General features: G+C 41.4%; 1 protein-coding gene across 12 annotated transcripts in view; it reads right to left on the bottom strand.

The window, feature by feature from the left end:
* TAF1 (TATA-box binding protein associated factor 1) overlaps positions 1-16774 on the bottom strand; it is a 100938-nt gene that overhangs the window by 5123 nt on the left and 79041 nt on the right. For 3 of the 12 annotated variants that reach the window (XM_017516739.2, XM_017516736.2, XM_017516735.2), the window contains exons 33-40: positions 14260-14327; positions 13656-13772; positions 13500-13505; positions 10466-10591; positions 9270-9371; positions 8833-8989; positions 7740-7917; positions 2550-4751 (exon numbers count right to left, since the gene is read on the bottom strand). In XM_017516739.2, coding sequence (XP_017372228.1) covers positions 4529-4751; positions 7740-7917; positions 8833-8989; positions 9270-9371; positions 10466-10591; positions 13500-13505; positions 13656-13772; positions 14260-14327 — 977 coding nt within the window. In that variant the 3' untranslated portion in view covers positions 2550-4528. Of the gene's footprint in view, positions 1-2549; positions 4752-7739; positions 7918-8832; positions 8990-9269; positions 9372-10465; positions 10592-12383; positions 12556-13499; positions 13506-13655; positions 13773-14259; positions 14328-16774 lie in introns of those variants that run through there. The other 9 variants (XM_017516741.2, XM_017516746.2, XM_017516738.2 and 6 more) reach the window with 8 other exon arrangements.

Raw genomic sequence — 16774 nt, forward strand, 5'->3', positions numbered from 1 at the left:
CCATGTTGGTCAGGCTGGTCTTGAACTCCTGACGTCCAATGATCCACCCGCCTTGGCCTCCCAAGGCCCAATCTCAAAGTGCTGAGATTACAGGCGTGAGCCACCACGCCCAGCTGATTTTCCTTATTCTTTTAACAGCTGCACACTTTAACTGAATGGATATACCATAATTCAACCTCTCTGCTACTGATGGACATTTAGCTTGTTTCCAGTTTCTCATTATACCCTATAGGACAAGTATTCAAGCCCCTAGTCCCATTTTCACTTTTGTCACAAGGATGATCTTACAGTTTCACAGAGGAAGCTGAAGTTATGAAGCGTGAACTCAATTTCCTATCTCCCTATACGCACTGATATATAACTATATCCATTCTTTTCTCTCAGGGTAAAAGATCTCTCAAGGCAGCATCTCTACCTATGTTAGCTAACACCCTCTCCCGTTTTCACAGGTCCCTCAAACAACTATCTTCTCTTGCTTTCTTTCCCTAAGCCTACATAGGTATACTTATTTTTCATCTTAAGACTCTCCCTCTCCCTAGCTTCTTAAAAGAGTAGTCTACAGGCCAGGCACGGTGGCTCATGTCTGTAATCCCAGCACTTTGGGAGGCCGATGTGGGCGGATCACTTTAGGTCAGGAGTTTGAGACCAGCCTGACCAACATGGAGAAACCCTGTCTCTATGTTTAAAAAAAAAAAAAGAGTAGTCTATGATCTCTATCATCACTTCCTCACCTCCCATTTGTTCCTTGCCCCACTGCTGGTGGGATTACAATCTTACTACTATGCTAAAACTGCTTTTGATTGCTCAGGTCACCAGGGACTTACTAGTTGCCAAATCCAAATGCTCTCTCTCAGGCTTGACTTACTTTAATTTTCTGTGTTGAATATATTGTTTTTTTCTTCCTTAAATCCCTTCTCTGGTTTGAGAAACACCACTCTTCAGGATTTCTATTTCTGACTACCCCTAAATACTGGTCTTCACCAGGAGTCTATCCTCCATACTCTGACTCTACACATGCTTCCTGGGTGATCTCCCCTACTTCCAAGATTGTACAAATCCTATACTTTACACATACCATACTTCAAACTTAACATGCTTCAAACTAAGCTTGTTTCCCCTAGGTTCCACCCTCAACCTGTTCAGTAAATGGCATCACCATTTATCCAGTCACCCAAATCAGAAACCTAGGTTCCACTCCCTTACTTTCCATTGTCCAGTCAGTCACCAAGATATGCCACTCATTCCATCCCTGCTGCCAATGCCTCAGTGAAAGTTTTGGCCTCCATTATTTCTTATCTGGCATCACCCCTTCTCCCCTCTACTTTCATACTGCTGCCAGAGCGATCACTTTAAAATGAGCATTTGATTCTGAGCTTGTGATCACTATACTACGTATGTTCCCTGCATTCCAGCCGTCCATAACTACTTGTAGTTCTATGAACATGTTTCATGCTAAACATTCTGTTCCCTCTGCTTAGAATGCCTTCCCACTCCCACCCCTATGACAATCTGGTAAATTCCTTTCCACTCTCCATGATTTTAAGGGTCTCCTCTGTGAAGCATTCTTTTTCTTACTTGGTAGAGTCAAGAGCTTTTTCCTCTCACTAGGGATTCTTGTAAATATTTATTGCAATGATCACTTTTTATTAGACTTATTTACATATCTACCTCTCATTCTGGACCCTAAGTTCCTTGCAATCAGGGACTCATCTTACTCCTGCATCAGCATCTGGCAGGCTGCTTATAAAAACAGGTGGCTTCGTCAGGTTCAGTGGCTCATGCCTGTAATCCCAAGACTTTGGGAGGCTGAGGTAGGTGGACCACTTGAGGTCGGGAGTTCGAGACCAGCCCGGCCAACATGATGGAACTCCATCTTGGTTGGATGCAGTGGCTCACGCCTGTAATCCCAGCACTTTGGGAGCCCAAGGTGGACGAATCACCTGAGGTCAGTCAGGAGTTCGAAACCAGCTTGGGCCAACATGGCAAAACTCTGTCTCTACTAAAAATACAAAATTAGCTGGGTGTGGTGGCAGGCACCTGTAATCCCAGCTACTCAGGAGGCTGAGGCACAAGAATTGCTTGAACCTGGGAGGCAGAGGTTGCAGTGAGCTCAGTTCGCACCACTGCACTCCAGCCTAGAAAAATGAGCCTGGTGTGGTGATGCGTGCCTGTAATCCCAGTTACTCAGGAGGCTGATGCAGGAAAATCACTTGAACCTGGGAGGCGGAGGTTGCAGTGCACCCAGATCGTGCCACTGCACTCCAGCCTGGCAAAGAGAGGGAGACTCCATCTAAAAAAACAAAATAGGTGGCATGATAAATGTTGAAATAAACCAATGAATACCATGTACTCACCCGATCCCCCCAACCAAAATTCTGGAAGCCACCTTCCATTCCTCCTCCTCTACCCCCAAATGCCAAGTCCTACTACTCCCTAAAGATCTCTCAAATCTATCCCCCTCTTCCCCATCCCAATGCCATAGCCCCAGTTCAGGATCCATTCTCTCTTACTTGAACTAAATCCATCCAAATCATTCTCCACACTACTGCTGGAATTTTTTAAAAATTTTTATTACAAAAATAATACATACTTGTAAAAAAATTCAAACAATACAGAAATAAAAGCACAATATCCCACCCTGCACACATACAAACACAGAAGCCCCCTCCCCTCCAATCCCATTCCTGGAGGGGTTATCATTGTGAACAGTTAGCATATCCTTTCAGACTTTTACTTTGCATATACAAGTATATACAAACAGATATAAATAAACAAACATGGTTCTGTCTTTTACAAAAATGGGATCACATGTATCTGTTACATACGATTCTTCAATTTCTTTCTTCATTCATTACACAGATTTCTAAAACACAAACCTGATTATATCACTCCTCTGAGAGCTTATTTCCCAGAATATAAAAATCATACGCATTAACATCAAACACAAAGCTCGTGATTATATGGTTCCTGCCCATCTTTCAGTCTCATCTCTAGCCATTCTAGCATTAAAGGACTGGAATATAAACCACCTTAAATCCTTCCTGGAACAAGGCAGGTACAAACAAACAAACAAACTAGGAACACACTCTGCCATTTCTAGACTGTGGCCTTTCCACTTCATATTACACTTTGCCTGGACGTTTCCATCTGGCAAGCTTCTACTAATTCTTCAACAATCACCTTAAAAATTACCTCTAGGGAAGACTTCCCTGATTTTTCAGACATGATTACTCCTCTATTTCCCCTATACTTTATAGCTAGCTTCTTAATTGCACTTATCTCACAGTACTATGATGATTTATTAACATGTTTTTAATTCTACTTCCCCTCCCCCAACTTGATGGTGAGCTCTTTGGATAAAAGGGATTTGTCTTATTTACCTTTGCATCCCAAGGATCTGATAGAGTGCTTATCATGAAAAGCAGATGCTCAGTAATGTATCTGTTGAGGATTTTATGATTCTACGAACATTTACTGAGTACCTACTATGCACAGAACCATATCCTAAGCATGAAAACAAACAGAAGACAGTCTTTGCTCTAAGAAACTTACTATTTTCCTAGCACTTCCCCTGAGGGGGAAGGACAAAAAACATTTAGATGGCAACATTATCATTTCTGACATAAAGGCTGTTTTAAAATTTACGGTCATTTGCCTCAAATCCATTTAGGAACTAGGCATTGCATAATTAAATAAATAATAAAATAATGGGCGGGTTGTCTCATAGGTTTAAAGTGTAGCACAGAGTCCACTAGAACCCAATTCTCTGTCCCAGCAGGAGGGCTCTCATCTGTTCCAGCCTGTAAATCAGAAAAGTGAGATAATACCATGCTTGGAAATAGTTTTTTTTTTTGTTTTGTTTTGTTTTTTTAAGATGGAGTCTCACTCTTTCGCCCAGGCTGGAGTGCAGTGGCGTGATCTCCACTCACTGCACCCTCTGCCTCCCAGGTTCAAGCAATTCTCCCGTCTCAGCCTCCCGAGTAGCTGGGATTACAGGCATGTGCCACCATGCCTGGCTAGTTTTTGTATTTTTAGTAGAGATGAAGTTTCGCCATGTTGGCCAAGCTGGTGTCGAACTTCTGACCTCAGGTGATCCGCCCGCCTCGGCCTCCCAGAGTGCTGAGATTACAGGTGTGAGCCACCACGCCCGGCCGGAAATTTCCTAATACATCAAGAGGACATAAAGTTACTAGTTCTTTCATAATTTCCCCTCCTTCCCCAGGGAAAAATTATACCAAAAGCAGTAAATGGAGTTAAAGGAGGACACGGAAGAATGAGCTTGCTCTTTTTGATAGTGGTAGGGAAAAGGGGGTTGCTTTGTTTTAAACCACAGGGTGACATTGCCCCAGGAAGATCAGGAGAGGTGATTCATTATCATTTACTACTTACTACTTTTAAAAAGGCTAAGGCGTTAGTTAATCTCATGATTTCAGGATCAGATACTGTACAAATACGAACAAATTGGGGAAAGGTGAACCACCTAGGCTGGAGAACAGGGAAGGCTGACCAAGGAGGCCCAAAGGAAGCCTCATTCATCAGAGTCCAAGTCACTATCCCCAGCAATGGAGTGGAAATCCTCACTGTCCTCCTCGTCCTCTGACAGGTGGACCTGGCTTAGTACGCTTGGCCCAGAGCGTTGCTCTTCCTCCTCCTCATCTTCTTCCTCCTCTGATACCTCATACCCACCGATGCTGCTGAAGCTTGTGTCTTGGGTGTTCGACTTGGGATCAGGCTCCTCATAGCTCCCATAACTGAGAAGAGAAACATGTCATCTCTCAAGCTCGGACACCAATCTCTAGCTGACCATTCCCATTCTTAGTGCCACCAAATGATCAGCCCATCTCACCTCCCCTGGATACTAAAGTGACTGGTTCTGTACTGTTCTACATGCCCCTGAGAGAAAAATAATCCTGTTCAAAAACATCAACTTGCCAACTTCATATACACAAGAACCTGAATGAAAGAAACTCCCTTACACCTGAACAACACACTGCCATCTTACATGACCATAAATGCTCTGTCAGCCTCATGGTTTCATCTACCACTTACAGTATCCAATTAGTCAATAGTCCTAAGATTCTCTCTTTGATATATCTTGTCTCTATCCCCTCCTTTCCATTCCTACTCTGCCTGCCTTGGCTTAGTCCTTTGTTATCTCTGGCCTGCACTATTGAAATAAGTCGTTATGCCTCCAGTCTTGCTCTCCTCCAATTACTTCTTCACACTTCTGCCAGAATGCTCTTTATTTTTTGTTTATTCTTAATTTTACTTAAAAAAAAAAAATCACACAAGTAATGCATGTCCACTGGTTAAAAAAATTAAATATACACCAGAAAAAGAAAAAAGAATCATCAATAACTTCATCATCCAGAGATATCCTTTTGGTATATTACCTTTCAAAATATTTTGTGCACTTTAGATGCTTAAACACTTTTATCTAATTTACAAAATCGGGATACTCTACATATGCTCCAGGAATCTGTCTTTTTCACTAATGATTATAATGAACATCTTTCTATGTCAATAAACATACATCTATAGTATAATTTTAACAGCTACATGGTATTCCACCATATGGCTGTAACATGACTTAACACTCTCTCACTAGGACATTTAAGCTGCCTCCAATTTTTCCACTATTAGAAACAATGCTGTCATAAACATCCTTACACAAACATCTTGATGGTGTGTTAATTATTCCCATAAAATGATTTCCTAGATGTGGATTTTTTTGGGCCAAGGTGGATGCACATTCTTAAATGTTTTTATTTATGATGCTAAATTGCTAATACTCTCTCCAAACCACCCCATTTTATCAATTGACATTATCACCAGTAGTTTGAGATTATCTTTTTCCTCATACCCTTTCCAAACACTAGGCGTTATTATTATTCATTTTAATCACCAATCTGATAGGTAAAAAATTGCACTTCGTGATTTTACCGCATTTCTTTATTAGGGAAGTTTATTTTTCTTTTCTTTTTTTTTTTTTTTTTGAGACAGAGTCTCGCTCTGTCACTATGCGAGAGTGAAGTGGCACAATCTTGGCTCTCTGCAACCTCCGCCTCCCGGGTTCAAATGATTCTCCTGCCTCAGCCTCCCAAGTAGCTAGGACTACAGGTGTGCACCACCACGCTCAGCTAATTTTTGTATTTTTAATAGAGACGGGGTTTCACCATGTTGGCCAGGATGGTCTCGATCTCTTGACCTTGTGATCCATCTGCCTCGGCCTCCCAAAGTGCTAGGATTACAGGTGTGAGCCACCACGCCTGGCCAAAAGTTATTTTTTCATATATTTATTGGTCATTTGCATTTCTTTTGTAAATTAGTTCATGCCTTTGCCCATTTTTCTTTTGGGGCACAGAACAATCTTTCTAAAATGTAAATCTAATCATACTAACCTCATTCAATGGCTACCCAGAACTTTCAGGCCCTTCATGATTTGGGGCCTTCATGATTTAAATCATTTCTATCACATGAATTATAGACCTTACATGGATCAGTCAAAAATTTCCACTCACACTGAGCTACGTGTGTTCTCTAAAAGTATTTCATGCCTGGGTCCATAAATGCTCTTCCTAGTCTCTGGAATGCCTATTGCTTTCTTTTTCATTTAGCTAATTCCTATTCATATCTGGCTCAGTTTCCTTCTCTAACCACCTCCCCTCCCCCACCTCTACCTAAGTCCTAGAAAAACTCTGTGGTTGCTTATCATAAAACTTTTCATATTACACTGTGATTGCCTGTTTACCTGTTTTAGGTTTCCTACTAGACTGAGCTCCTTGAAGGAAGGGACCATATCTTAGCTGTTTCTGTACCTATGATAAATATGTGCTGAAATAAAAAAATTTTTTTACAATGTTATTTGCATATTATTTGCTTGCTGGTTAGATGTATCACAGGTACATTAAATCCAACATGTCCAAAGCCAAATCCAAATCCATTTTTTCCTCCTTTACTACCCCATCTAATACATATTCTTCCTCTTTCCTCTACCAGAGACATTCCCATTCATCATTCATCTAACCTCCTTACCTCTTTATGTCCCTTTATTTTCCCCACTCCTGACAGGTCCCTATTGTTATCCTCATCATCTGTCCCACAATGTCCTAAGTTATACAAATTTGATGTTACTTCCTTTTCCTTAAACTGATGACTCCTATTACCCACAGGTTAAGGTCCAAATGTCTTAGCATGCCTTCTGAAGTCCTCCACAGTATAATCCCCCTTGCTACTTCTGAAGCCTCAACTCCCCAACAACTTTCATTTGCTCTGGAACATATGTGTTCTACTTCTGTTTCCTTGAATATATTGTTCCATCAATAAAGATCTCCCTACCCTCTGCCATAATACTTACTTAGTAAACTTCTACTCGTCTTTTAAGCCCTAATTCAAATGTTCCCTTGCCTGTGAAACTTTCCCTGATAACTCCAAGCAGAGTGAGACACTCCCTCCTCCGTGGTGCCTTGGCACTTTGTCTTACTTATGCTATAGTATTTTTATCACATTGTATTTATAATTATTTGTTTGTGTCAGTCTCTTTCACTAGTCTGTGAGCTCTTCAAGGGCAGGATATGTTTTGCTCCTCTGTGTATCCCCAGGGCTTAGCACAGTGCCTGGCCCTAGTAGGTAGGTGCCCAGGAAATGTTTGATGGATGAAAAGTAATCTGATGCTGGGCCCCTTGACATCATAGTTGGACACTGATGCCACAGCCCTGTAGCATGTTGCTGCCGATTACCTGATGTTGCTATCCTCCAAACCACGGGAAGCCTCCCCACCGTCTCCGTCATAGGACATCATGCTTTCTTCATTTTCCATGCCCATCCTTGTGTTCTCCTGAAGCATGCGGGGTTGTTTGGGTCTTATTCCACCAGATCCCAAATCAGAGTCACTTCCACTTTCACTCAGCTGGATAGCTGTTAAAAGAGACAGATTCTGGTTCATTAAGAGTTAAGCTTGACAGAATTAACATATTTGGCTTCATCTTCCCAAACTATTCACTCTCACACATCTACACAGGCATCTTGCATATATTCCTCACCTCAAAGGCCTCTAACTGCCTAGGGTCAACAGTAGCAAGGTTTGTAGTTTAGAATGTGAATCCAAATAACAATTTCCTTTTCCATCTCAGGCCAACCTATCTGTATTTTTTCTAACATCTCCTCCCATACTTTTCCCCGGCCATTGCCATTAATCCACAAAACATCCCCAAACAGGATCTTTTTTCTTAATTTTCCTTCCCTGTTGCCACACATAACACTTTGTCACTCTGTTCTCATCTTTTTTTTTCCTTTGGAGACAGAGTCTCACTTTGTTGCCTAGGCTGTAGTGCAATGGTATGATCATGGCTCACTGTAGCCTTCAAGTCCTGGGCTCAAGTGATCTTCCTGTCTCAGCCTCCTGAGTAACTGGGACTATAGGCATCCGCCACCACACCCAGGTAATTTTTATTTATTTACTTTTTGTAGAGACTGGGTCTGACTATGTTGCCCAGGCTGGTCTACAACTCCTGGTCTCAAGTGATCCTCCCGCCTTGGCTTCCCAAAGTGCTGTGATTACAGGCATGAGCCACTGTGCCCAGCCTTTAACAAGTATCCAAATCAAAGCTGTTACTTAGGCACTGTCTTTTCCACTGTTGTCTTTTGTACCTCCTGCTAATGAATATGATCATCCTATGCATGAGTGCTCAGTACTCTCAGGTCTATTAATAGAAAATCAACAAAAGAGGCAGCTTCCAATAAAAGTATATGTGGCCAAGAGTGCCAATCCAGTCCAGTCCTGAGGGTGCTATAGTGAGTTATAAAGGAATAGAAGCAATCGTCGAGGTCTACCAGAGAAAGGATTGTCTCCTTCTTCATCACTCCCAGCATCTTCCTCATCATCTTCTCCTTCAGACATAAGCAAATCCTCATATAAGACACTGGCTTGGGGCTGCTGTACAGTTCCTTCCTCTTCATCTGCAAGATCACCATCTCCATCTTCACCTTCCTGAATGAGACCAGTTGGGGGTCAAAGTCCTATCAACTGACCAGAGACCAGAAGCCACCACCAGGCACCTCCCTCACCCACCCCTCCACTTGCTGCCTCACAAGAAGTTAAGTATTTTTGGTGGATAGATTGTTTAGTTGGTCCCAATGATTAAAGTCTGATTGGGGCTCACTAAGGAGACCACCTGATATCACCTGAGGATTTGGCCTGCCCTGTACTGATGGGGCTCCTATCATATAAAGGTGTAACGTAACCATAAGCTTTCTGTAAGCATACTCACTGGGGCTGGAGTCTTAGGTTTCCCATCCTCCTCCTCATCATCATACCCTTCAATATCTACATCAGAGTCTTCCTCGCCCAGCCTACCTCGGCCCTGGCGCATCTGAGTAAGAACACAAATAGCACATCATTGAGGGACGTGCCTGTAGGAGGAGTTAACCAAGGGCTCTCACCCAGGATGGATGCTCCTCCCTGATATCCCAGCCAACCCCACTGCTAGTGGGGGCTGTTTACACAGCTCAAGGCATGCGCATTTTCCCCCATTCTTTGGAAATCACAGCCAGAGTAAAAAATCCAAAGAACAGGAATGGCACTTAGTCTACTCTTACTATATCATTACAAAGAGACTCTTCCTTTCTAACCCCAAACTTTCCTTATAGCTTGTGTTGAACTCTTTGGGATAGAAAAACTCTCCTAGGTTTTACACTTTCTAGTGGAACCCTGACTGAGAATAGCTATAGGATTTCTGGCTTCAGACTAGGAGTATCTTCTGATACCTCTAGAAAAGGCCACTTTTAAAAATTATTTTATAAATAATTTTAATATAAATTATAACACACATAAAGTAGGCCAATTATTTTGAACTGTCTGAGTGCAGTTGGTTGTTCTAGTCACCTGTCAGGCTACTCTGATGCATCATACACTTTTTTCATACTTGTGCTTTCCCTAAAGTTCGCTGTGCCTGACTCTGCCCATGGGGACAGACAGAAGATAACACCAGTCACGCCACCTGCCACCATCCCACCTTGAAATCCCCCCCCTTTTTTTTTTTTTGAGACGGAGTCTAGCTCTGTCACCCAGGCTGGAGTACAGCGGCACAATCTCGGCTCACTGCAACCTCCACCTCCCGGGTTCAAGCGATTCTCCTACCTCAGCCTCCCGAGTAGCTGAAATTACAGGTGCCCGCCACCATGCCCAGCTAATTTCTGTACTTTTAGTAGAGACGGGGTTTCACTGTGTTGGCCAGGCCGGTCTCGAACTCCTGATCTCGTGATCCGCCCGCCTCGGTCTCCCAAAGTGCTGGGATTACAAGCGTGAGTCACCGCGTCCGGCCTTGAAATCCCATTTCTAAGCTTTCATTCCCAGGGCCAAAGGGCCCAGTCATTCTTGACATATGTCACATATCACCACCACCATTCCTCTAGCCCCACTTGCAGGCATAATACCAATCTTACAGAGAGAAAAAGAAAATCCTACCTGTGTTACCTGCTTTTCTGGACTGGCAGTGGGAATATCCAAGACCGACATATTGCTCTCATCTTGAAATACAGAGGCATCTCGAGATATACTGAGGGATGTGTTCGTATCATACAAATCAGGAGGCTGTGGCACAAAACATACAATTTAGTTTCTTATCTAGGAAAGGGAAAACAAATACAGATAATTCCCCTTTAAAGCATTTACTGCAGAAAAAGATCATGCAGAGCAATTCAGTTAAAGAGAAACGCAGTTTGACACAGCTTTATAGACAAGTTTTTGGGACTCATAAATGTTGCCTATTCTAGTATACAGGTGCCTGATGCATGTAATCAGAAGCCTGAAGCAGAAATGCACCAAAGCTATGGGACAATTTTATGTCCTAACAGCCTTTCTGGTCAATAACCTAGTTTTTTCTAAGCCCTGTCTTTTGGTTTTTAGGCCCAAAGCTTCTTAGCAGTACTATTTTGATTGCTTGATTAGGAGACATCTAAGAAGAAATGAGATAAAGGGATTTCAATTCCAACAAGAGCATGGAATGCTTTGATAGTTTATGAGCCCACCAGAGGATGCTATGAAGCAAAATGGCATGGTGAAAAACCATAGGCTTTGGAGTAAAATGCCCTGGGTTTGAGTCCTGGCTCCAATACGTGCTAGCTGAGTAACTAACAAATTACTTAACACCTCTAAGCCTTGGTTGACTCAACTATAAAAAAAAAACATGGATGATAATGTCTACCTCACAGGGTTGTTGCGAGAATTAAGAGATGTGTAAGCTCCTTACCCAATGCCTGGTACTCAATAAATTATACATCCCTTCCCTGTTTTCTCCCCTGGAAAGAACAGGGATTTAGCAAATGGACTATTCAGTGACAGGAGGGCAAAAGGGACTAAAGTGCTCACAATATAATGTAAAGTGAAAAGAGTAAGACACAAAACTGTACTGATAATATTTCATTTTAAAAGTGTGTATATAAACACAAATACAGACACTACAGATATGAAAGAAATCAAAATATTCACACTGATTGATGTTGCTTCTGAGTGGTGGAAGTGATTACAAGTAACTTATTTCTTTTTATTTTCCAATCTTCCCTAATGAACATGTTACTTTGATCAACAGAAAACCCATATATGTGCTACACTGTGTTTTCTGAAAAAAAAAAAAACAAGACAGATTCAGAAGAGGGTTTTGGAAAAATAGAGACAAAACAAAATTCAAGGCATTACAGAGCAGATAAATCAGTGTGGAACAGAAGGAGGGAAAAATAAAAGGATGAAACTTCTGCAAAACCTTACAGTACAGTGTAGAAAACTGCAAAGTCAACACTTTTAATATAAAATGTTATATTGAACAGATGATGCAATGCAAGTTAGGTGGAAATAGTTAAGTGAAAATACGTTATTGACCACCACCATTTAGAAGTTGGAGGGTATGATTACTATCATGCTTCTTACAACCAAAATTGTATTAAGACAGGTTAAACTTTTACAAACACACTCTGTAACATCTGAGTTTGAAACTAGTAATGTGTGAGGACAGTCACTCATGTACACCTTGCTCAGGTTAAGAGGTAATGAGTTGGTTACTATCTTAAACTGTTTGTGAATGAAGGGGATGATGAAAAAGTGAACTGGAATAATGAAGCAGTACCATCTAATCTTACTCTTCATAGGAAACCCTCTAACTGCACCACACAACAGCTAACACTCAAGAGAGAGAATAGTTGACAGGTTTTCCTTAGCCATTTGAGGCAGTGTGGGAGATGTAGGGAAGAAAGGAAGGTGACTTTGGGGTCCAAGCCTTTGACTCACCAAAGGACTAGGCTTAGGCTGTCCTAGAAATGAGCAAACCATGTGCCATTCAATGGCTAGACTCTCCTGGGGAATGATGGCTAATACCCAGGTTTTAACTTACCAGAAAGTACCTTGTGGAAGCTGTGGGCCTATTAGCAAATAGGGCCTTCCTTGGCAACATCACTCACCCAAGCCCCCTTGACCCAATCTGCCCACACAATCCAAGAGCCTTTCCTTGTTCTGGACCTTGAAGAAGTATCTGAGGGTTCTTTTATACCTGGCCCCTCAGTAACCTAGGTTGTGGGATGAAAGAGAGAGTAAAAGATAGATAGGGATAGTGCATGAATGAGATTTAGAGACAGCAATAATCCAACAGAGGTCACACAGGTTGCATTATCAGTTCAGAAGAAAACCTGGATAGAATGAAAAAAAAATTTCCTGGGGAAATTGGCAGAGTTCTGCATTAAAATATTTAATTAAATTTGAAAGGGCCTCAGAGAACAGATAAAAGAAACAAGCATTTACTGAATGTTTACTATGTGTCAGGCAAATTAAATTAATTCATTTAATGTTTACAACATCTTGAAAAGATTTTAGAGAAAAGGAAACTGAGAGTCAGGTTAACTTTCCAAGATCACAATGCTAGACAGAAGGAGAACTAAGACTCAAACCCAGGCCTGTTTTATGTCAAATTTTATGTACTTTCCACCCTACCATAGTGCCACCAATACAGAAACCAAGCAACAGTGATATTCTGTTAAGTCCTATTCTTCAAATATACCAACCCTCTAAGAGTACAGTATAGAGGAAATATACTCTTAGTGTATTTCAAGGGTTCAGTCAGACCAGAAAGACTAAAAATTTCTTATTTATCCTGCTCTCTAATTCTTTTGACATGAACATTTAAGAACATTATAAATACTACCTTTCTTCATTTACTAGAAGGAGTCAATCCAGGAAAATGGCTGACTTCTGAGCTACACTGAGATACCTCTGAGGGAATGAGTAACCAAGTGTCTGTAAGGCACAAGAACAGTGTCCTATGTCTATAAGAAGTCTACACTCTAGGGATGTCCCAAATTCATGGACAAGAGAATTCCAGAGACCCAGAGGATGGCTGGGTCAGGAATCTGGTATTCCCAAACACTGCCTAAACAACTAAGGCCCCACCCCACTCATTTATCCCACAGCTGCCTCTTCTGGATTCAAGGCCACAAGACCCATGGCCCTCACTCACCTTAGCCTTTGAGAAGACAAGAAAGCACACGAAAGGCATATGAAGAGGAAGGACAGAGAAGAATGGTATCTCAGTAAACGGATTTGTTAACATGCTCCCAATTTCCCAAACCAATAAGAAAACTATTAAGAGGAGGTATTTAGTCCTCAGACTCACCTGAGGTGTGTAGGGCCCTGGGGTCATTGGGTCCAGGCTTTCTAATTCTGCTTCCTCCAAAGCTGCTTCTTTAGCTGTACAAATATCCTTCTCAAGTTGAGTCAAATGCTCATCATACTGAGAAATAAAATAAATTCATTCAACATGTATTTTAAGTACTGGGGATACAAAAGCCAACAAATCTTCATGGACAAATATCCCACTTATATTCTAGTGGCAGGACACAGATAATAAAATAAATTAAGCAGGAAAGGAAACAGGGGATGTGGATTTGGGGGACAGGGAATACTACGTTTTAAAATAGGATAATCAGGGAAAGCTCCTCATTCAAGGGAACAGGATTTCAAAAAGCTAGATCCCAAGGGGACCTTCTTTTATTTTTTGAGACACGGTGTCACTGTTGCCCAGGCTGGAATGCAGAGATATGATCACAGCTTACTGTAGCGTTGACCTCCTGGGGTCAAATGATCCTCCTATCTTAGCCTTCCAATTAGCTGGGACCACATGTATGCACCACCACACCCCACTGATTTTTAAATCTTTTTTGTAGAGATGGGGTCTCCCTATGTTGCCCAGGCTTGAGATCTCCAACTTTACCACCTACCTCAGTCAATGTCTGGTAACAGACGTTCACAATCTCCTGAGCAGTCTTAGTATACTGACTCTCAGGCCCTACAAATAAAATAAGAAAGTGCCGTTATCTTTGCAGACTTGTTCCAGAATTTTACATTCTGTCACCAGCAGTATGTCCCATTAACCTAGACCTAGAAAAATCATTCTTTGGCTTTAACTTGGACTCTTGTTTTACTTTCAGAAGCAGTAAATTTCAAACATATGCAAAAATACACTAACATAATAAACTCCCATGTACTCACTAGCCAGCTTCGATGATTATTAACACATGGGCAATCTTGTTTCATTTACTTCAATTTTCAGACTCTTCTCAAATTTTTGTGTAGCAAATTCCAGTATCATAACAATTTTCCTTTAATTGTTCAGTACGTGTTGCTAAGGATGCTTTTTTTTTTTTTTTTTTTTTTTTTTTTTTGAGACAGATTCTCTCTCTGTCACTCAGCCTTGAGTGCAGATGCCTGATCTCGGAGGTCACTGCAAGTCCACCTTCCAGGCTCAAGCAATTCTTGTGCCTCAATCTCCTGAGTAGCTGGGATTATAGGCATGTGCCACCATGCCCAGCTAATTTTTACATTTTTAGTAGAGACAAGGTTGCCACATTGGACAGGCTGCTCTCCAACTCCTGGCCTCTTAGTAAGTGGTCCACCCACCTCAGCCTGTGAAAGTGCTGGGATTACAGGCATGAGCCACTGGGCTCAGCCTAAGGAGGCTTTTAATAAACAATTATGTATGACAATATAAGGTGGATACACATCATTATACATTTTCCAAAACCCATACAATGTTTATACCACCACCAAGAATGAACCATGGACTTGGGGTGATAATGGTATGTCAATGTAGGTTCATCAGCTAACACAATTAATACAGCACTTTGGTACAGGATGCTATTTTTGTTTTTTGACAGGGTTTCACTCCATCACCCAGGCTGGAATGCAGTGATACAATCATGGCTCGCTGCAGCCTTGAACTTCTGGTATAGGTATGCACCACCATGCCCATTTTTCTTTGTTTGTAGGGGTGGGGGTCTCACTATGTTGCACAGGCTGGTCTTGAACTCCTGGCCTAAAGAATTCACTTACCTCTCTTATCTCAGCCTCCCCAAAGTACTGGGATTACAGGCATATGCCACCATGCCCAGCCTGGTACAAGACGTTGATAATTGGGGAGGCTATATATATGTGAGGGAAGGAAGTATATGGGAACTGTCTGTAACTTCTCCTCAATTTTGCCATTAATTAAAGGTGCTCTAGAAACAAACCAACTATATCACACCTAAAATAATTAACAGTAATTCTTTAATACTATCAAATAGCCTGCCAAGATTCAAATTTCCCAAATTACTTTATAAACACTCTTTTGCATTTGATTTCCTTGAATCACAACCCAAAAAAGGTCCATTCATCGCATTTGGCTGATGTGTCTCCTTAAGACAATTTTACCTATAAAGATGATTCTTTACTATACAGTTCCCCAAATGGCCTTAGTTACAAGTTGCAATTGGTGGCTTGTAGTTTTGTTTGGTTCACATAAAAAATTAGTTCAGTTTTTAAAAATGGATTCAGCTATACACTCATAATACATAAAACACTTTTCTGTATCTAAGTTATATTTCAATAAAAGAGTTTTTGAAAAAAAAAATTTATCAACTAAGTTAAATGTTATCAATAACATTTAACAGTTGCAAGATTTCACATACAAACCTAAATTGTTTGGCTTCTTTTTTAGAAAATTTAAAAATGTGGCCAAGACAGGGTTAGCATTCCCACAAGGCACCAACGGGCTGGGGCTGAGTAGCAGCTGTTCCTTTTAGATAAAGCCTGTGTTCTCCAGGTTATCATAGTCCCTCCCAGGTCTGCTTATCTTATGCCTAGACCCCAAAGGCATTTGAGTTTTCAATCCCTACCTTAAATACTTAAAATGTTCTTTAATATACTGATCATTCACTTATTTATTCATAAGACATTTTCTCAATACCTTTTGTGTGCCAGGCACTGGAGATGATAGAAATGAGTGAGACATAGGTCATATCCTCAAGAAGTTTATAGCCTAGTACAGTGAGATTGACTGTAAACAAATATAGGGCAATAAAATGCAATAGAAAAAAAAAACAGTGGCATAAAGGAAGTGGCTGATTCTGGGAGGTAAAAGGGGAAGAGGAATTAAGAAAGACTTTACAAAAGGTGATCCCTAAATTAAACCTACTGTTTTATCAGGATATAAAGGATAAAATATACCACAGCCAGGCACAGTGGCTCAAGCCTGTAATCCCAGCACTTTGGGAGGCCAAGGTGGACAGATCACTTGAGGCTAGGATTTTGAGAGCAGCCTGGCTGGCCAGCACGGCAACACGCTGTCTCTACTAATAATACAAAAATTAGCTGGGCATGGTGGTGCATGCCTGTAATCCCAGCTACTTGGGTGGCTGAGGCACGAGAATCACTTAAACCCGGGAGGTAGAGGTTGCAGTGAGGCAAGATCGCACC

Source organism: Cebus imitator, unplaced genomic scaffold (genome assembly GCF_001604975.1).
Source record: "Cebus imitator isolate Cc_AM_T3 unplaced genomic scaffold, Cebus_imitator-1.0 Scaffold602, whole genome shotgun sequence".
Taxonomy (NCBI): Eukaryota; Metazoa; Chordata; class Mammalia; order Primates; family Cebidae; genus Cebus; species Cebus imitator.